A 21,987-nucleotide genomic window follows, 5' to 3' on the forward strand; every position below is an offset into this window, starting at 1 on the left:
GGACAGCACTGCTGTGAGAGAAGTAAGCTGGGGTAGCTAAATCAGTGCGTACAAAAATCAGTGCGTACAAAAGGGGTTCAGGTGGTGCAAGGATCTTAAAAAAGGATTTGTATTTCACAGGGATACTTGTGCCATGTAACTGAGGTAACTGGTGGTGCTGTTCTTCTCTAGGGTGTCACAGCTGAGATAGGAGCGCAGCTGCGGGCTTCTGCGTGAGGGGGGACGAGCCCTTTGCGTTGTGTGCCTAGATCTATCCCCTCTGGGGCAGGACGGGCACTTTTACCTCGGTCTCGTTGCCTCACGGCCGGTGTTCCCCTCCCCTCAGCAGGGCCTGGCGGCGGAAGCAGCGAGGCCGCGGGCCGCCTCGCCCAGGAAGGGGAGCGGCCGCCATCTCGGCTCGGCGCCCCGCGGGGCACGGCGCACGCGCGGGGCGGGCGGTGGCGGCGCTGCCCTTGAGGCGGATGAGGCGCTGCGCGGGGCCGCTGCTGCGGCTGGCGGGGCGCCGGGCGCTGCCCCTCCGCCATGGCGCCGCCGCCGCCTTCCCGGCCTCCTTCTCCTCCTCCTCGGACGGCAGCGGCGGCTCGCGGGCCCCCGACACGTCCCTCTTCGTGCCCGTGCCGCTAAAGCCCGTGGGTGACGCGGCGGAGGAAGACGTGGGCGCCGAGCTCACGCGGCCCCTCGACAAGGGTGGGTGCGGGCTGTCCGTCGTCCGTCCGTCCGTCCGTCGGTCTGGCCGCGGGGCCGAGGGTGGGACGAAGCCGTCGGGGCGGCGCTGAGCAGGCCCCGAGGTGGATGGAGGAGCAGGTGCGGGGCCAGCCGTTGGCGCGGCGTGCTGCCCTGCCGGGGCACGCGGCTGCGGCCTGCGGGAGGCAAAGCAGCGGCCTTCTCGGGGGGTGGGCACCTTTCTGCGTATCCGGTGTGTATATATATTTATATATCAGGTGCCTCTCCTGCATCGTGCCTGATACATCCTTTATCATGTAAGCGGAAACAGGAAAGAAATCCCGTTGTTGACCTTTAGGTGCTCTACACTTCTTTGTCCATCAGTATAATTATATCCCAAGAAACAGAGTGCAATTTGGAAATGCTTTTTCACCGTTTTATTGAATCATAAACTATACAGCTTCTGCACAGTAACAGTTACGTTTTACCTAGCTCTGCTAGGATGCTGTCCTTAAAGGCTTGCTAAGAAACAAGTTCCTGCTCCTCTCAGTGCTCAGCGATGCCAAGCACTGAGGGTGTAAAAGAACGTCTGTTTATATGCCATCAGAAGACTTGATTAGGAGGACATTTTATTTTTATAAACCGCAGGTATAGGAAGCATGGGAAAGTGATCTGATTTGTTTGGAGCCTTTGAGAAAAGGATACTTGGGCCTGACAGGTAAAAAACGTAATTAGGAGTGAAATCCTGGACAGCTGTAAGGCAAGAAATCTGTGTTGTCTTCAGGCTGGTCTGTGAGTATTGGCTAAAGTTAGGAGTGTATTCCTCAGGTGCCAATAAGTATGAACAGCGGTATCTTATGCATACATAACTCATTTTCACCTGTATTAGACTAGCAGTTATGGTGGATTTCTTCAAAGTTACAACTAAAATGATATGGGAAAATACATATAGATCCTGTGTGTTCTCTTAACTTCAAGAGAGAACAGATTGGCTAAAATTATGTGTGTTCCCAGATGAAAATTAACTTTCAAGCAACCTAAAGGTGTGAGGAACGCCAGCCAGGTGGCTGCTGTGGTGCTTGTCTGGCATAGTGGCCTGCAGGGTGCCCTCTGTGGTGCTGTCAGTGATTTCATGTTTTGCAACCTTAGCTTCCTTAGCAAATATCATCCATTCTTTTTTATGAAATAAATGCTCATCCTCTAGTTTTCCTCCAGAATTCTGACCAGATCTTAAACAAATCACGCATGTGTTTTTGTGGTATTTTGAATGAAGATACTCTCAAATTCTACTGTCAAATACTGTCCTAGGTTCAGTAACGAAAAATTTGTATGCTGAGTATTTACAAGCTCTCTCACTACAGCCTGTGAAGAAACTTTGTTACTTACACTTTTCATAATTACAGTAAATAACAAACTAACAAGATGAAAGATACAGTGGTCATACCTTTCATGCTAGTCAAACCTTGTCAATATAGCAGACACCTTTTTGGATAACTTTTGCAAAGCCAGTTCTGCAAAAACTTTTATAACAGACCTGCTGCTTAACACCAAGTAGGGGAATTCATTCCCAGCTGCATCTTTATGCTTTACTTCGACTTCGTTAGGATGTCCTCATTAGTGGTGACGTATGCTTTCCATGTTGGTGTATCAAGTAGGTACAAGTAGAAGGGGCATTGCTTTTGAGCTTCTCTTACAGAGATTGTGCCAGAATATGTTGTTTAATAGCCTTTCATTGCTTTTACATCAGTAGGGTTACTGATAGGTTTGTGTGATGGTGACATCCTTGTTACAAAAAGCCTAAGTGCAGTGATATGGAAATGATAAAACAATACGATATTACTATATGATGGAGTGATTTAAAATTTAAGTCAATGCTTGCTAAACCCCTTGTCTGACTGCTTCATCAAAAAAGCTAATTGTTGAGCGAGCTGGTGATACATGAGCATGTTACAGTGAAATATCTAAGGAGCTGCTGTGTTTTAAAAACAAAAAACCAAGACCTGTGATGCTCAACTTGGATAGGAGGACGAAAGGGAGTAACTGGGCCGCTCACAAATGCAGCATCGAAAGAAAGACGTATAAAGAGGAGCAACAAGAGAAGACAGGGATGTTGCAAAGATAAGTGGTCCGCCAGCAGTACAGAGGGAGAAAGATTGGTACCTGGCTGCCAGTCAGCAGGCAGCACGCACGGGGTGTGGATGTGGGCCTCCTGGCATGGAGAGGATCTGTTAACCATTTTAAAATAAATTTGAACAGAAAAATCTACTGTATGAAAGACCAGCACTTTGTGCTGGTCAGAATTCTTGATAAAGTTGTTGATTTGGAGCCCAAATGCTCAGTCATTGATTGCCCCTCGAGTGTCTTCAGCTGTCGGACTGTGTGCGTGTGCTTGCTGCTAAGAGATGTGAGCTGGGAAAGATGAGCTGTTGTCAGCAATTCGTGCATCAGGACCAGGAGGTGCCTGAACAAATGGACTAGTTAGATGCACAACGTCACTTGGGTTGGACAATGCAAGTCTAACTGGAAAATAGTGCTAAGAAATGTGTAATTCTCAAGTATTTTAGCTCAAGCAGAGCTAAAATAGTGCTCTAGACTGAGAAAATAGTTAAGAGGGGAATTTCTTAAAACAGAAGTGACTGGTAGAAAGGAGAATTAATGGTAGAGGTAGGACACATCTCCTGAGTTTGTGCCCTGCTACTAGTTGTTTTAGAAATAGTGCTACAGGCAGTTAGATTAAACTGCTGTGGCTGTACACGTTGTTGGAGTGCGATGCCAGCTTCGTTTTGTTTGGATACGCCTTATTGTTAAGGTATTCGTGCTTAGGAAGGATCGTGACCTTGAGTGGGCTACGATGGTCCCAACGTCATGTTGCCTTGGATAGTAACAAATGTTCTGGCATTGACCTTTTCATCTTGTAGTAAGGCCAGTAGGTTGTGATTTAAATATGTCTGATGTTGTGTTAACTGTTGTAACTTCTTATGGAGGCTTCTCGAGAAATTCATCCTCTTCCATTCTTTTACTGCGGTGTTTTCCAGCATGTCTTTGATTTCCAGGGCCCTAAACATTTCCTGATGAGAATACAAATGTCTGTGCAGTAAATGTAAGCGTGCTGATAACAGCCTTCATCTTGCTTAGTTACCCGTGTGAACGCTTCGGAAATAGTTTTCAGTCTGTCATTTGAAATAAGTTCCTAACAGACTGCTGCACTACTCCGTCCCATGCAGGTGCAGGATGGATGGAACCACTGCTCTTGTGCTTCTGGCTTTGGCTGCACTGGTTTTGCACTTCACCAAATTCTTGCCAAGCGATGATTTTTATTATTCAAAGTGGGCTATCTCTACTCTAGAGTATAGCTTTTCAGAAAAAGAGGCAATTTTTCAGTGATTTATCGTTGATTTCATGGGAAGCTTTCCCCATCGTGACAGAGCTTTCAGATAGTCAGGTAATAACCGAGGAGAGCAGCGCGTGGTGGTGTTCTGCTGGCAAACTGCGTTACGTACCAGTTCTGGCAGTGTGTAGTACAGGGCTGCTGGACTCGAATTTTAAGAATAACATAAGGTTATGGCCAGGTGCTGCTGATACGTGCTAGATTGGTATGAATTCCTGATTTGTTATCGATGAGGAGCTGACATTTCTGCTGTTGTGATTTGACTAACGTTTAATAAACTGAATTCTGTATTTTATAATAATAAACACAGTTTTGTTAAAACACAGAACTTGCCTTTCAGGGGACAGAATGGGTTTATTAATAACTTTATAATAATCAGGTGTTCACATCAAACCTCTTGATTTGTGACAGGTATGAGGAAAGTCGGATAAGTTTTCTTTTATCTTATCTGAGAAATAGAAAGAACACCGCATCTGGTTTGCATGATTTCTCTGAGTGTGTGTCTTAGAAGCAGTGTAGAGGGAAGAAGGCCTCTCAGCAGGTTTAGGAAAGCTTTCATTGAGTGGTTTAAGCAGATTTAATTTTCACATTAAAACTTGCTGTTTACCGATAAGTGCTGATAAAAAGCAAACAAAAAACACCCCCAGACTTAAAATCGTCCTTTTCCACAACAGCCTCAGTTGTTGATTGTGTTTCATTTGGGGAAAAACCATTTGAGTCTGTTCAGCATGGCAAAGATGCCCTCACTCTGAAGCGATGAGACTATAAGCCATGATTTTGGGGTCAGCAGAATGTGATTTAGTCTTGAGCAAGCTAAAAAAATGTTCTTCTTTTTCTGCAGCTGAAGTTCTAAAAAGCTTAAATAAGTTCTACAAAAGAAAAGAAATCCAAAGACTAGGAACAGAAAATGGATTAGATGGTAAGAAAATATTCTAAGAGTTTCTTTTATGTGAACTCTGTTTTTATTTGGGTATGTTATTAGTAGACAGGATTTTTTACAGTTCTCACAGCACTGCTTGTTAGGTTGCCTCTGTCATTAGGTTTAAATAACCTTAATTGCTTGTAATAGCTCAAGTAAAGGTACACGTTTTTAATGGACCACTTCAGTGGTTTGTTTTGTGTTTACAAATAAGGGTGTCGTGATTCTACTCACATTGACTTTTTCATTGTCTTTTTGCAGCTCGCCTGTTTCACCAAGCCTTTATAAGCTTTAGGAAATATATCATGGAATCCAGCTCTGTGAGTGCTGATTTGCATATTATTCTCAATGATATATGCTGTGGTGCAGGCAAGTATCTGGGGTGCTTGTAAAATAAAATGTGCATTTTTTTCTTGTTTTTAACCGCTGTACTTACCTGTCTACCTGTTGGATCCCCCTACGGTGCTGTAAAAGAGGTTGAAAATCGTTCTGCTTCCTCTTCAGAACCATTTGTGCCCATCCTACAGAGCGTTCTGTCTTTAAATCTTCTGAAGTGGAAACAAAAGAGGTGGAAGTCTTAGCAAGTAGAAGCCCATTGTTTTATAGCATCTGTTCCTTGGTGAAATGGAAACCGTACTGTTTGATTTATTCCTCTCTCAAAAATTTAGTAGGCACTAGGGGGCACTTTGAGAGCGTTGTCCTGCCCAGGTGGCTTGAAAAACTTGGGAACACAACTCTGACTGTTCTGCTTTTGTGTGGCACTAATAGAGAAGGTGGTGTTTGCTTGCTTACTGCTTTGTGTGTTGTAATTAACGACACTTAACCAAGAGGTGATGCTAATTGGTAACAACACAAACACCTTTCTCCATAGTTTGAGCTTTAGGACTTCGGCATTGTACGTATGTTTTTAATGATGGTAATATAAAGGTTACAGTGTCCTTAAGCTTTGTCTTAAAATGTAAATGTGTTGATTTTAAGTCTTTAGGAAATCTTCCTCTTTAGGAAATTTAAGAAATCTTTATATATTAGTTTTGTATAAAATCTTTCACGTAGTTCATTTATTTTATTCCAAGGCCACAAATGAATTCAGCAATAAAAGACAAAAATCTTCATAGGACAGAAAAAGCTATTTCTCACCCAGCTTTTTCGTAGCTTCTCATTTTATTTGGAAGTTCTCTAGACTTGAAGATTAGCAAGAGTGAATTTACTGAACTGAGGTTTTTTTTTCATGCTCCTTTGTGTTTGTAGAACATTGCTTAATGAGCCCATGACTCGTGTTAGTTTACCTTTCGGCGATTGTGATATTGAACTTTGTTTAGAGCTTTTTAGCTCTAAAATTTTTAGAACTTTGTTTGTTGAAATAATTACTGGAGTGGTGGTGGAAGTACCATTAATTTTTTTCAAAATTTGTTATGAAGATGCATGCCTTCGGACAGGCATTCAAGCTTTCTTGTCTTCTAGGTCACGTGGATGATCTCTTTCCATTTTTCTTGAGACATGCCAAGCAGATCTTTCCGATGCTGGACTGCATGGATGATCTGCGAAAGATCAGTGATTTAAGGCTGCCGCCCAACTGGTCAGTGAGTTTAAGGGATTGTGGTGTTTTCTTAGCCTCACATAATTTCTGAGTCTGTGGATTTGAACTTTGATGGATATTTGCATTACGTTTTCAGTTCCAGTTCTCTCTTTTTAGAATAACTTGTCAGAAACTCTCATCTATGTTACAAGATATTTTGCAATCAATTAAAAGGAAAACAAGAGCATGTCAGCTATGAAAGTAGCTGAGTTGGTATTCTCTTTCCAGAAAGCTGACTTGTGGCTCTATCTGGGAATTAGTGTGTTGGAACATTAAAATGTTAGTGCACCCAAAGAGAGACCATAGTAATGAGAGTTATTTTGAACACCATTTATGAATTTCAATCTCAATCTTAGAAAGCATTGTATGGTTAGTAAGATGAATGTATAAGATACAGGAACTTCATGTCTTATAGGGTGTATTTAAGAACTTGATCTTTCTGCTTTTAACACACATGAAAGTTTACTGATATGCAAATATTTAAGCTAATTTGGAATTTCACCTAAATCAGTATCCAGAACACCAGATACAGGTTCAACAATTTATTTTTTTTTTGTGTGTTTCAGGTATCCAGAAGCTAGGGCTATTCAGAGAAAGATAATATTCCATGCTGGCCCTACAAATAGTGGAAAAACATACCATGCTATCCAGAGATTTTTGTCAGCAAAGTCTGGAATATACTGTGGTCCATTAAAACTTCTGGCTCATGAGATCTTCCAAAAGAGTAATGCTGCTGTCAGTATGTTGTATTACTTACCTGTTTCCTAACTATTGGAGCAGTCTCATGAATGCATGTTTAAGTGCTGTAGTTGCCTAAAGGAGGCTGTGAAGCAGTGTACTTGGAAGGGTGCTTTTGGCGAACTGTGGTGGTGTCAGTTACCAGCGGTCATTTCTGCTCTAGGCAGAGTGGAACATCACTTTCTCCAAAGCATATGCCATGTTGTCATCCTTGTAACCTGCATTCATTGTTCTGTGGTATTTTTTCTCTCCCTCGGTTAGCCTGGTTGTACTGTTAGATTTTTCTGTGTCAAAACCATTGCTTCTTTTATCCTGACCTTTATTTTAGCTTGTACTCAAGTAATTACCCTCGCTTAACTCCCATCAACCTTTTGCTTCAGTGTTTAAATACGTTTAACTCGGCCATCTAATAAAGTTCTGCAATTTCAGATTGGGTGAGTTGGTGAAAGCCAGTGCCCTGTTATAACAGGTCCCTAGAGGAGGTGTTCTTTAGTACTTTTTGTTGTTGTTGTTTACTTTTTTTTTATCGTTTCCAACATCTTTCCGAAGGGTTTTCACCAGGGTGTTTGCAGCTGCACAGAACCATACCTGTTGTGAGGTATTACTGTAGCACATCACACATTAATGCAGCGTAGTATGTAGATATAGTAGTGTTTAACAAGGTTCTTGTCACTTCTCTCTATATATTGTTAAGTCTGAGAATTTCTAAGTAAGAGTACATCTAAGTAAGATGTTATCTCTTGCAGGAATGGGGGAGGGCATCTCATTAAAGATATTACCTCTTCATTATGCCCTTCAGTCTGAGAGGACTTAAATACAGGCCACAAGTCTCAAAAGGCTGAGTAGTTATTTTCTGGATAGCTTCCTTTATACTGTCTCAGAAGCTACTTTAAGAAACTGATTTTTTTTTCCCCTGTGGAAAGAGGATTATATTATATTCAGGAAATGTAACATGAGTTTTCTGAATTCCCATAGAACGTGCCATGTGATTTGGTGACAGGAGAAGAGCGTGTGTATGCCAATGAAGATGCCAGACAAGCTTCTCATATTGCTTGTACCATTGAAATGTGCAGCACTAACACACCTTGTACGTATATACAGTTGTTTGTCACATCTCTGGGATCTTTATGGGTGTTATTGCTGGTACTCTGTGAAGTAGCAGAGCTATTCCTTTTCACTCCTACTTGAGCAATTTCTGAGTTATTACCTGGACCATCTTAGCTTAGCTTTTTGGTGGCAGAGGTTTAACTTGATTTGAGCAACATTTTTGAAAGCCTTTGTGATGTTCTTTCGTATGTAATATTGCTGTTCTGGATGCTCTTCCTTGGTTCATCATATTTTTCTTGTTTTTAAGATGAAGTTGCTGTGATTGATGAAATTCAGATGATCCGAGATCCTGCTAGAGGGTGGGCTTGGACAAGAGCCCTTCTAGGTAAGCTTGTTAATGTTGGCAATTAACTTTGGTTCGTAGGTTGTTCTGACTAATGACGATAATTCATAATTTAATGTGAGGTGAAGTATACTCCTTGATGTGTTTAGTGAGCAAAATGTGATTTTGGGGTAACTGTTAATGTTAGCCAAAGTGCTGTTGGATATAAGTATGTAACTTTTTGAACTCTGTTTCATTCTGTTTCACTGGGTCTTGTTCAGGACTCTCTGCGGAAGAAATCCATGTTTGTGGAGAAGCTGCTGCTATTGACTTGGTGACAGAACTCATGTACACTACAGGGGAGGAAGTTGAGGTAAGCTTTTTAGTTCTACGAAGTTATGGCTAGAGTATCACCTTCTTGCTGGGAAAACAGACTGAAATGCAGGCTCTTGTCTGGGATACAACTGATCAAAGTTACTCTTGCAGGAGTTCTTGTTAAAATGTTTCTCCATTTTGCTAAACCAAAGGAGATGTTATAAAGTGTTTTTTTTTTTTTTTCATATAATGGTATTATTTTTGCTTAAAAGAAAGGTAATTGTTTTGCTGACTTCCCCTCAGGGCATGCTGTAGCTGTTCAGTGGCTTTCTTTACTGTTCTCTTCTTCCTGGACGGAACCATGCCTTCAGTTCGCTCAGGTTATTTGATCTGTTGATGCTTACTCTCCATATGGTGACGAAAACTGTTGAAGAGTTTTCATCTCCAGAAGAAAGCTATTGAAAAATCTCTGAAACCCAACCTTCCTGTTATGAATTCTGCTGTCTTCAAAAGATTCCTTTCTGAAGAGCATTAAAAAACAAAATTTGGTCCTAAGAAAGTGTAGTCTACATGATTTCTTGGTGAATTATCTGTAGCTTTACGTATATCTGCTTGCTGGGCTGTGCAGCTGTGAAAGAGTTACAACATGAAGGTGACTGAAATAAGGAAAACAAACTCATTTCTTACAAGAATGGCTATTATGTAGTCTGTGTATTTCTTCACTTGAAACTAGTTGACATGTAAAAATGTATAGTTCCTCTGCTTCTTGAAAAGGCCTTTTATTTCTCAGCCTGGGAAATGTTGCAAGTATGCAACTGCATGAGGTGTATGTCACCTTCTTTCTGGTAGTTATCCTTCCAGGACTGTGAGAGGTCCCTCAGTGTTAGTCAGTTGTGACAATAACCATGCTCGATGATCTTCCACAGGAATTTGTCATTAAAAAAACACATTATCTTTGATAACTCCTTTAATTCTAGGTCCGAAACTACAAAAGACTCACTCCTCTTACAGTGTTGGATTATGCCTTAGAATCTTTGGATAACCTCCGGCCTGGGGACTGCATCGTTTGTTTCAGTAAGAACGACATTTATTCCGTCAGTCGGCAGGTTGAAGCTCGAGGATTAGAGTGTGCTGTCATTTATGGCAGTCTGCCACCAGGTAAAGCTTCCTTGCTTTTATTTTTGAGAGAACAGTCTGATTTTTCTGCTTTTCTAGAAAAAAACTTAAAATGAAGTTTTTCTAGTTTTGCTTCTCCATATAAAGACTTCTGTTGAATGGTGTTTTTTATAATCTTGGTGTCAGAGCTTTTATTACGTACTTAATATTGTTCTTCAGATAGACTTAATTAAATGAGATCTATCTACAGCCCTGGGTCTGGTTTTAAATTCCTGCCCCTCTACCCTCAACCACAGCCTGATACCAATCAAAGGTTTTTTTTCTTTTTTTTTCCTTAATCTATTATAAAGACATCAAGCTTAGTGATAAGCTGTATTTATTTTCTAAGAACAGTTTGCTATGTGAAGTGTTTGTGCTTTTTTGCTTTAGGAACAAAACTTGAACAGGCAAAGAAGTTCAATGATCCTGATGATCCATGCAAAATTTTAGTTGCTACGGATGCAATTGGAATGGGACTCAATTTGTAAGTACTCTGACAGGTTATGGTATGATTTTTTGGGATCTGGTACCTGCATTAGTTTGCTCACTTTTTTCCGGCCAGTCTGACTGGATTGGCTAAATATCTGCTACGGCTAAAAAACCACAGTACTTATGTTTTAATTCTGAACTGCTGATGAATTTGATTGGGTAGGACTGAGCTTTAATTCTAAAGCTGATTCTAAAAATTAAATGGCTTACTTGATCTAATTCTGTTATAGTAAGCACTGTTAAGGTGCTTCTAATTTGTGGGGGTCAGAGGGTTGTTAGTGTCAGTCTCTTGCATTTGTGAAATGTAGAGCAAGTGAAATGCCGGGTGCCACACCTGGGTCACAACAACCCCGTGCAGTGGTACAGCCTGGGGGAAGAGTGCCTGTAAAGTTGCCCTGCAGAAAAGGGCCTGAGGGTGCTGGTTGAAAGCCTGATCAACAGGAGCCATCAGTGTGCCCAGGTGGCCAAGAAGGATGGTGACATCCTGGCCCACATCGGAAATGGTATGGCCAGCAGGGCTGGGGAAGTGCTTGTGCATCTGTACTTGGCACTGGTGAGACTGCAGCTTGAGCTCTGTGCTCAGCGTGGGGCCCCTCACTGCAAGAAGGATGGTGGGGTGCTGGAAGGTGCTCAGAGAACACTGAAACTGGTGAAGGGACTAGAAAACACGATACACGAGGAGCAACTGAGGGATGTGGGGTTGTTTAGTCGTGGTTTTTGGTAGTGGAATTGCCATCTCTGGAGACACTTAAGAGACATGGGGTTGTGGCACTAAGAGACATGGTTTAGTGGTGGACTTGGTAGTGTTACATGATGGTTGAACTTGATGATCTTACAGGCACTTTCCAACCTAAATAATTCTATGATTCTTTGAAGTTCAGTCCAGTTTTAGAGGTATTATGCTGCTGAAAGCAATGAAGTCATATTGCTATCAACTGCTAAGGCAGATGATGAGGAGTGGACTGGGACCCTATTAGAACAGGATTGAAATATGTCGGGATGGTGATTCTTGTAACTACTAACCTGTAGTCTTATGCTGCCCTTTTGAATTTGATATATTCCTGAGTAGTACCTGTGATTATTTAATTTATGGAGGAGAAAAAGCCTTTGAAAATATGGCTTTCATTCTTCTGTAGGTGGTTGTGTATTGGAAATAATTTGCAAAACCAATTCCTATTTTTTTTCTCAAATATTTCAGGTGTATAAAAAGAATAATTTTTAACTCAATAGTAAAGCCAACTATCAATGAGAAGGGGGAGAAGGAAATAGATTTAATTACAACCTCTCAGGCTCTACAAATCGCGGGCAGAGCTGGGCGTTATGGCTCATCTTTCAAGCAAGGAGAAGTCACAACAATGCATCGTGACGACCTAGTGCAGCTGAAGGAGATTCTGAGTGAGCCTGTGCGCCCTGTGAAGGTGAGAGCCTCAGTTCCCAGTGTGTACAGATGTGCTCTGGAGCCGTGTTACAGTCTTCTGATCCCAAATCGTTTTTCTTTGTGTCTATGAACAACTCAGTGACAAAAATGTTTTTTGTCATGCTGGGATGATTTTGAATATATGGCTCATTTGGAGGCTTGCAATACCTTCAGTTATATTGAAACTGCTTTTTTAAGAATTACAAGCTCAAAAGTTTGTAAGGTCCATATAAGTGTTCTCGAAAAACTGGACTCTGTAGGGTGTTTTGGCATATTATCTTTCTAGATTCTTCATCTGATGCGCTAACTTAAGAACAATGTTGAGAATTAATGGAAAATGTTGTCTTTGTTTTTCCCTTTAGGCAGCTGGCCTACATCCTACTGCTGAGCAGATAGAAATGTTTGCTTATCATCTCCCTGATGCCACTCTTTCCAATCTAATTGTAAGAGCAATCAAAATATTAGCTTCTATAGCTTTGCCTATAGTCACTGCTTTCTTAGAAATGTGTACTTTAAAAATGTAACAGACAGCTTTGTGTGTGTTAGTTCAGTTTTTCTTTCTACCACAGCCATGACTGCAAATACATTTTGAATGCCTACTTATTCTATTTTATAATAAACCTGAAAGCCTTTGAAGTGTGTAAATATGTGTACTTGTGTTAAAGAGCATGCAAGATCCTTTTCATTTCACCTTTCCTCCATTTTAAATGTAGACTTTGTCTGCGTCTGAAAATCTTAGATTGAAATTTTAACAAATGTGTGTGAAAACTGCTGGGAAACGGAGCTGGTCATGTCAGGTTTCTGTATATCTGAGAGCTTCTGCGGACTTTACAGTAAAACAGTCTGCTGAGCTTGGTGTAAACAGATTCTGTGGGATCTACTTGATCTCATCATTACGTGAATGGTAGAATGGTAGAATTTCTGGAAGCACCTGAAGTTTTTGAAGTAGAAATTAAGTTTCCAATGCTGTATTTAAAAAACAGTTTCACTGTTTTTAGCACAATGAGAACTTGTCTGCAGCTTTCAGGGATATGAGTGCATATTTAGCTCCCTGCTGAGATGCTGTTACATAGCAAATTACACAGTTTCTAACCTTGAGATAGAAGATTACACTCGGAGACCTCCTGGAAGATTAGACTGGTAGGGTAACAGCACATCTTCAAAATCTGTTTTTCTGAGCTAGCTTATCAGTATCAAGATTTATTAAAAAAAAAAAAGAAAATGTCATTATCAATCTCTCTAAGTATTCAGTTGCACATCCAATTAAGAAGCTCAGTACTTCTCTAAAGATCTTTTAAAGAAAAAAAATCTTCAAAAGATTTACATTAGAGAAACTAGATTTGTGGGCCAATAAAAATTCCACCTGCAATGTGCAGTGGCATCTCCTATTACTCCAGACCTTGGATAAGTTTCAGGTATTCTTTGAACTTCTCTATTGCAACACCAGATTTATCTTGTGACTTCTTTCTTCCTAAAATAGATCTGCTCCTGGCATTGGTATAAAAATAGCTCAATTGTTGAATTTTATGTTGTAAAGTTAGCTTTTTGGGTCATGCTAAGTGACAAACCTGGAATAAGTTTGAAACGTGGAAATAATTGATTATTGTGATAGTGTTCTTCGAAGCTAAAACGTATGTTTTTAGAACATAAAATTGGATACTTAAAAGACCAGTTGAAAATGCTTCAATAAAACATAGTGCTTTATGTCTTACCCTCTGATCCTGTGTCAGAGAATTTAGTTAAAATTCTCTTAAAAGAGTAGAGGGAGCTCTTCTGACCTTTTTCTTATTACTATGGTTCGAATTAGTATTTTTAACTGTTCTTTCAGTATAACTAGCATTTAAAACACCAAATCATTTTGTTTTGTTAATATAAAATGTGTCAACCCTTTCCTGTAATAACACCCTCTTCATTTGATTATGTTTTCACAGGATATTTTTGTGAGTCTCTCACAAGTTGATGGGCTTTACTTTGTCTGCAATATTGATGACTTCAAATTTCTAGCAGATATGATTCAGCACATTCCACTAAATTTGCGATCACGATATGTCTTCTGCACTGCACCCTTGAATAGAAAAGAGCCCTTTGTGTGTACCACGTTGTTGAAGGTCGGTTATTGTTTGTTTCCTAGAAAATGTTGAATTTATATTGAACTGAGCAGGTTGTGGTGCAGTGGGACTTGTCTAGCTGCTCTGCTTATTGTGGGTATTGTCATTGCCTCATTTGAGAGCATTCTTAACATGCTCATAGGTAAAAAATATATATTAGAGATTTTTTAAAAATTGTATTCTTCACCTGGAAGGGGGAAGCTCTTCACTTCTGAGAACTGATTCCATTTTGAGATTAAATTAGAATTTGAATAGTTTTCCACTGTTTGCCTCCACTGTTTCAGGGTGTTAGGTGGTCAACAAGACAGAGAAATGTGGGACTGAATGTGACTGTTGATGTTATAATACAATTATGTAGAATTAAACTCCCAGAAGAAGTGGTGCTGTAAAATTGATCTCAGAATTACATCAGTTCAGTTTGCAGGCCTTGATAAACTCTTTTTGTCAGTGCTCCTGGAGTGATTATTTTGAGGAATTTTCCGTCAGCTGATTTCAGTTTTTCAGGACTAATAATTTCTTTTGGGCCTTTTACTTTGTTAGACACTATTATCTTTCTCCCTTTTTTTTAGGGATTGTGTTAATATTTTTAATAAAATAGTCTAAAAATTTAACTGCTGTTGTGCCCTTATGTCACAGATACCAGACTCAAGCTTTTAAAAACTGGCAAGTAACTTTCTTTGAAAGTTGAGTGATTGATTTCAAGAGTTTAAAAAAATAAATTTTGCCTTCTTAAGGAAATGCTAAGCATTCAGATCCCACGTAGTGGAGGTGCAGAAGGTCGTAACATGATAGTAGATTCAGCAGCTGACACATCAGTTGTTAAATGTTGATGTGAATTTTAGCCCCTGGTAAAAAAACCACCCTGGTATTAGCCAGTTAGGAACTAGTTAATCCAAGTCATCAGTACTCCTGACATTTAAAAATTTAAATCTTTTTTGTCTTGTTTATCTGTTAGTAAAAGAGCTGAGATATCTAGGTTTCAGAAGAGCTGTTACTGCAGATTAATCTGTTTGGGTTGTGAGTAGTGCCTTTCATAAGTCAGGGAACACATTTAATACAATTTTCTCAATCCTGGAGATTCTGAAAAAAAAAAAAAAAGATAATTAACAGAATAGGAGCAAGAGGAGAAGAAAAGACCAAGTCTGCGTGCTCTGCTAGATGAAATCATATGCCTCCAGTGTTAGGTTTTGCTGGATAGCTCTGTACATCTGTTGCTTAACTCTGTGCACGGCCCATGGACAAATTGTGTTAATGAGGCCTGGGAAAGGAGAGATGACTGCTGTGTTGAGCAATTAACTAAAAGAATGTGTGGCATTTGGGCTGTGTAAAACAAAGCAGGTATTTTCTGGAATATTGTATGTATACAGACTCAAGGGAATTTAGTTCACTGGGATTATTTTGAGTTGGCTAGCGGCTGTTTCTTTAATAATAAACTGGCCTGCAAACATTATCTAACAGTAGACTGTGGTACTGACTCTCAATCAGTTCCGTGCTCTGCGGATTGCAGTGGGCCTTAGCTAGCGTGCAGCTGCTCAACTACAAACTACCCTTCTGTCAGTTACAAGAATGTAAATAGCCTGTTTGTTTATAAACTGCTTGAATAATGCAACTGGTTACAGAAATGGCTGTGCTGTAAATTTATTTGTTCTTCCCTGACTAATTGCATATTTCACTGAATCCTCTTTTTTTTCTTTCAGTTTGCAAGACAGTTCAGCAGAAATGAGCCTCTGACGTTTGACTGGCTCTGTCGGCACACCAAATGGCCACTAGCCCCACCAAAGAACATCAAAGAACTTGTACACCTCGAAGCTGTTCATGATGTTTTTGACCTCTATCTGTGGTTAAGGTATTCACTTGGTGCTTGGGAATCACTTTTTTTTCCTGCTAATATTTATGAATTGCTGTCCTAGAAAGCAGTGTGTTTCCAGCCAGTGTGTATGTGGTACAGTATGGGCTCATTTGATGGCTCTTTGGAGGATCTTGACAAATGCTGGTGTAGCTATGTTGTGGGAGCAAGCTGCAGGCTCTGCAGAGAACAGTTTGTGACTGACAGAGAAAGAAAGTTAGAAACAAGGGGATCCTGGACTGAAGCAGCTGCAGTGCCACTTAAAATATAGTGGTCTTCTCATGCAACACGTAATAATTTTTCTTTTTTACTTTACATAATGTATATCTCAGTTTTGTCCCAGTCAGCATTCCTTTAGTGTAAAGGTTTAATTGTATTTTGTTTTGTTTCACCTCTCTTCAGTTACCGCTTCATGGATATGTTCCCTGATGCTGCCCTTGTAAGGAATATTCAGAAAAAACTAGACGACATTATACAAATTGGTGTCTGCAACATCACAAAGCTGATCCGAGCTTCACAGTCTAGTGCTGCTTCTGGAGCGGCAGAAGTTGTGTCAGAAGACTTTCCTCTTTCAAGGACTAAAAGAGATAGTAGGATGTTTTCAGACCATCGTGGTGCAAAATCCACAGAGCCACTCTCTGTTGCGCTGGAGGTTCCAGGAGAAAGTAGAGCCAGGAGCTTGAAAGCTTACAGGTCTTCTACGAGGCAGGAGGATTTGAAAAGCCATGGACGTGGATCACTTGCCAACAGATTGCTGCGTGAAGGACTTCTAACACAAGAGATGCTGAGACAGCTGGAGAGTGAGTGGCAGGATCAGCACAGGAATGGTAGATACGGCCTTGCCTCAAAAAGAGATGATCAGAGTAGTTCAAAGGAAACTGGAAAAAAGAAAAAATAGAATCCATGTCATAATTCTGTTTAGTTTTTATTAATAAAATAAAATACTATTTTAATAACTACTTTGGCATTTCATGTTTACGCTGCTGCAGCTCCTTGATGATGTTCTCCTCCTGTGACCACTTATGTGAAGCACTCAGAGAGGCGGACTTCTGTAAGCTCAGAGGCCATGCCTTTGCTTTTACCACTCTGCTGTACACTTGTTCAATGTGAAAATCGGAAACCACTGCCTTCTTGCAAGATATCCTCACCTGTAATAAACATCAGATATTTCACTAGTGATGAATGAGCTACTCATTCCATTCCTTCTCAAAGGGCAGAGTTAAGCAGATAACAAACAGGTAATGAACAACCTGGCAGGAAATTTGGTCAGAACGATGACAGGAATCATGTGCCCCTAACCTTTGGGTCTTGTGAAAATGTGTAAGGAGGCAAAAAGCATTTGTGTTAATGCCTTGGGAATTATGTAATTCTGGTCACAGGAATTTTGAGATAAATATCAGTTCTGTCATCCGAAGGGTAATTAAGTCTGTCCTTGCTCTTTATATTGTATTCTTTACTGCAGGAAATGCTTATCACACAAACTCAGGCAATGTTTGGGGGAAAAAAAAGGTAGTATCGTTTTTTGGGGGAAGGTGATTTTAGAGGTATAGGTGTAATTTATTTATTTTGGAGAAATTCAGATGTCTTATTCTTTTTTTCTAATTCAGTTTTATACAAATGATTTTGTTCTGTTGCAATTCATATTTTTTTTGCTTCATGTTTTAGCTTGTTTGTGACATCTGGATTTTGATGGGAGATATGAAATATTTAATTAAACTGTAAGCTGTTAGGTAGAGTAAGTAACAGCCAGGGGTTGATGCTTGTGCCAGCGGTATTCCCACGTACCTTAAAGTGGAAAACCTATGTGCATACCACCGGGAGGAAGGTTTAGTTTGTTGGAACTGAGTTTTCAGGAAACTCTACCTGATAGGGTCACTGAATAAGGTTTAAGGCAGTGCAACACCAGGCTAAGCCAGTTTCATACACGACTGTGCTCTGTCACCCTTGCAGTTATTTTTAGTGTAAGAAGGTTTCAAGTACACCGTTGAGCTCCTAGTAGAGATACTGGGGAGTGGAAAAATTGGCTGCTGAAACTGCTGTGTGTGCTCACAGAAAGGGATTTCAGTGGTAGGACGTGTTGCTGTGACTGCATGGGGAGAGTTATGTTGTGGCAACTCTGTGTGTGTGGTTGGGTATTCACAAGCCTGCAGATGCTGCTTGTCTTAATGTTGGGATACTGGTGAAAACTGGGGTGAATTTCTCTCTGTCAAATACCTGACTTTCTAAAATGTTCAACTGCATATCTCCATGGGTGGAAAATGAGGTCTGAATCCCCTTTGCTTCCTGCTAGCATCAGACCTTAAAGCTGCTGTTCAGAAGCAAGTCTGCAGCAGTCTGAACACAGTTTTAAAAGCTGTTTCAGGGTATTTCACACACAATTTTCCCGTTACTTACTGAAATGCAGGTAGCGCGTAAATGTTGCTAGTTCATGTCCTCTGCTGACTTTAGGGCCGAGCTGGTCAGGAGGGAAATTTTCATGTCCTTCTGCAAAGCCCCATTTGAAGAAGAACCAAGCAGCTATGTATGTGTGGCCATGGCCATGTGAATGTCGGGCATTTTCTGCTTTGGGGAGGAGTAATTCTCCTTTCCTTCCCAGAGTCAGGACAGCCTCTGCTTAAATGCAACGTGACTGGCACAGAACACAAGCTTGTGATTAACCCTTACAAATTTATAACCCTTGATGCTCGTGGAAGAGCTTGAGAGAGGTGGGTTACGTGGCTGAGTGGTATCCCTTGAGATCTTGTTTGCTTTGCACTTGACAAAGGGAAGATATAGGTGGTTGTGCCTGCAGTCCGGTTATGACAGCCTGTGTTTGCTCACTTACCTCTTGGACTGCGAACACCTTGCTGGATCTGCAAGGTACCGCTTCACACAATGCTTCTGCAAGGACGACTCCCTTCCGTCCCCCAAGTCACAGAAGACTCCTGCTGCTACTGTACCTTGCTTCTGGACTGTTTTGGTGAACGTACCCTTTAACTGTATGCTAAGCTGCTTCTTAGTGTGTACTTTTGAGCAAGGAAAGAGGAGCTGGGACTTGGAGGTGTGAGCCAGTCTTGTGTTTGAGCAGCAAGCCTTGCAGCCCGGGAGCTAAATGACTCTAAGCATTCTTTTTTGTATTTTGCCCAGATTAGCGTTTGGCTTAATTCAGTGCTCGTTTCCATAGTGACTCCATAGTAACTGTTAGGAGCTCTGAAGTTTATTCAGGCGTTTCCAGGCTGACTTTTTATGAAAGTTTTCTTCTGAGCTAGTGGTGTGGTTGTCATTGACTCTTGGTGGTGGGGCTGCCAGATTGGTCCCATGTGGTAAAATCTGGACTGGTGTGGTGCAAAGCTACACGGGCTGCACATTTTTAATATGTCCTGGGCAAGCAAGCCCTTGGGGGGGAGTGGAGTGGCCTGCTGCTCTTCCTCATGGGTCTGTGCTGAGCCTTTGTTTTTCCAAACAACAATACCAACATTGTTCTCTTGATTTGGGAATCACATTTGCAGAACTTTTGTTTCGGGTGTTCAGATTTCCAGATTAATTTCAGGCATTCACGTTTCAGATGGTTGGAGTTTTATTAGTTTCACAATTTATTTTTTTGTGTGAATGTGTGTGATTGTTGTGCTTCTGATGGAAAATGATAAGTGCTGCTTGGTTAAAACAATAACAAAAAGCCTTCTTACTCTTAAGCCCATATGCTCTTTTCTGTCTGTGCTGTCTCCATCTCTTCTCAATGTTGTCTGTCCTTGGGGTGGATGTTCCAATTGTTCCCCTCTGGTGTTCTGCCTTAATTTTGCAGAAAAACTCCGTCTGTCATGTGCTGTGCTGGTCTGGGGACGCTCCAGCATCGAGGTTCTCTGGTGGCCTTCCTTGTTCTTGAAGGGCTTGCTTTCCCCTGAGCTTGCCTGCCTAAAAATGCTGGCATTGCTTCATGGGGACGTGTGACACTGTGGGGGGATACTTTCATTTCAGGTACCCAAGGGCTTTGCTCCTGTCCTTTGGGAAGAATGTGGGGACCCATTTGTGTTTTGGTTTTCAGGAACTTGTGGGGATATATCAGGTAGTCAAAGCTGCTGCTGCTGGGAGGGGAAGTGTTCTCTAAGGATTGGTGTTGGAAGCATACATTATAATGAGAAGTGATTTCTTCTGATGACTTGTGCAGCTTTGTCTGCTGCCTCGTTAACCTGGGTGCCACTCAGTAACTGGCATTGCCACTGCCCCTGATACCTCACCGAAGATAGATGTATTTCTCCAGTAACAAAGCCCTCATTAACATGACCCCTGTTTTTAGTGGTAAATGATGTGTATTTAACTGATGAACTTGCAGATACATGTCTGTATTTCCCGATTGTAGCTGTGAGCTCCTTTTCTCTGCATGTGTTTTGGCTGCAAGGCTGGGGAAGGCAGATGGGCCACGTGAGCACCAGCCTCTTCAGGATACTCAGTTGTGCCTAGAGACAGGGTTTGGAGGGAGAGCTGCAGAAGAAGAGAGAGAGAGAGGAGTGTTGTAAATTTGAAGTCTTATTGGCCCTTGCAAAAGAGGAAGGGAGGATTTGTAACTAGTATTGGGTGCAGAGTTTGTATTCAGTGGGTGCAGAACAGTTTTCCCCTCTAACACGGGGAAAAAGCAACCAACAGTGCCTTAAACGTCCAAGCAGCAGGCAATTGGAGCTCATCTGTTCTGGATCATTTCGCCTTTGCTGGCCAGTACAAAATGGCTGTCACATATCTGGGAATCAGGCCCTTAGTGCATTGAGCTGCTGTCTGCATGGCAATGGGATAACGTCTTGTCTTTTCTTACACAACAGCCTTCTTGAAGCTAGGAAGCACCAGAGATGAGCGCAGTGAATGTGACATGACAGGTATTTAACAGAGCCTGCTGCCAGTTCAGTAACGTGGATCTTTGAGACCCTTTTCCAGTGGCATCTGTTAGAGAAAAAAAGAAAAGAGAGAATGAGGAACAAATCTACTGTATTACAGTCACAATGAGCTCTGGATCAGAGTGGGATGGAGCTTGAAAGGTGATGTTTTCAATTTTGCTGGCCAGAGGGGTTGTGACTCGGATGGCATGGGTAAACAATGAGGAGAGAGACAGTCCCTCTGGGAGTCAGTCTCTGACTTAACGAGCCAGCAGTTATTAAAAGATGAATACAGGAGAAGTGAACCGTGCTTTCTGGCTGGTAGCGCGGCTTTTTTTCTTCTTTTCTCCCTTTCTCTTGAAGATCAAAGGCCTAATTTTAGAACCAGCCCTATTTATGGACTGTTCATCCACTCTGCTTTACTCTCGCTTTTCTCGTTTTAGAAAAGTGGAAAATACATAGAGCTGGTGGGATCTCCTGTGTCTGGAGCTCATCCCTGATGCAAGGCAGGCAGAAGGAACAAAAAAGACCGCAGCCTTTCCAAGTGGAGCTTTTGTGTGATTTGTTTGCAGTTCTCTTACCCTCCCTCAGCTCTTTCAGTCTTTCCTTGTGATCAGAGGCTGAGAAAATGTCACCTATGACTGCTCCTGATGTTCAGCAGAGCTATCTGCTCTGATCCACACTTTCTCGAAGCTGCCAGAACTGTTTTATTCCTGAGAACTGTGCTGGGCAGAGTTGAAGTATTGTTGTTTTTTGTGTCTGTGAGTTGTATTCCTGTTCATACAGCTCAATATGATGACCGATCAGTCCTATGTATATACACACATTTTTAACAATAGCATGAGGTTGTTGTGTCCATTTTAGGCTATGACTTGACAGCCTGAGATCCTTTTCTGCTAACTGTCCACTTTTGCCCTGCTGTGGATCTGTGTAGTAGTTTTCTGTTTCCTGCCATTGTTGGCACCTCCCACCTCTCCATCTACCACTTCTCCCCCTGTCCCGAGGCTGTTTTTTCTGGTTTATCAAAATAATTTTTAATTGCAATCTTCAGCAAAATTTTGGGTGTAGGTTGTCTGCCAGTGCAGTGTGTACTCTGTTCCAGCTGAAACACTGAACAGTGTCTGGGGGAAAATGCACTGGCTGTAGGTGTAGGCTGGGAGTGA

The 21,987-nt window shown here is 41.4% G+C and overlaps 1 protein-coding gene across 1 annotated transcript; it reads left to right on the top strand.

Moving 5' to 3' along the window:
* Window positions 1-395: 395 nt before the first annotated feature.
* Window positions 396-16,940, top strand: SUPV3L1 (Suv3 like RNA helicase). The gene is made up of 15 exons (XM_083845457.1): window positions 396-687; window positions 4,893-4,970; window positions 5,232-5,339; window positions 6,432-6,546; window positions 7,113-7,281; window positions 8,260-8,371; window positions 8,639-8,716; window positions 8,935-9,026; window positions 9,946-10,126; window positions 10,514-10,607; window positions 11,811-12,030; window positions 12,392-12,472; window positions 13,961-14,137; window positions 15,835-15,983; window positions 16,386-16,940. Exons 1-15 carry the CDS (start codon window positions 462-464, stop codon window positions 16,879-16,881), a joined length of 2,376 nt encoding a protein of 791 aa, XP_083701583.1. The 5' UTR covers window positions 396-461; the 3' UTR covers window positions 16,882-16,940.
* Window positions 16,941-21,987: the final 5,047 nt, after the last annotated feature.

The sequence above is a fragment of the Anser anser genome (assembly GCF_964211835.1).
Source record: "Anser anser genome assembly, chromosome: 7".
NCBI lineage: Eukaryota > Metazoa > Chordata > Aves > Anseriformes > Anatidae > Anser > Anser anser.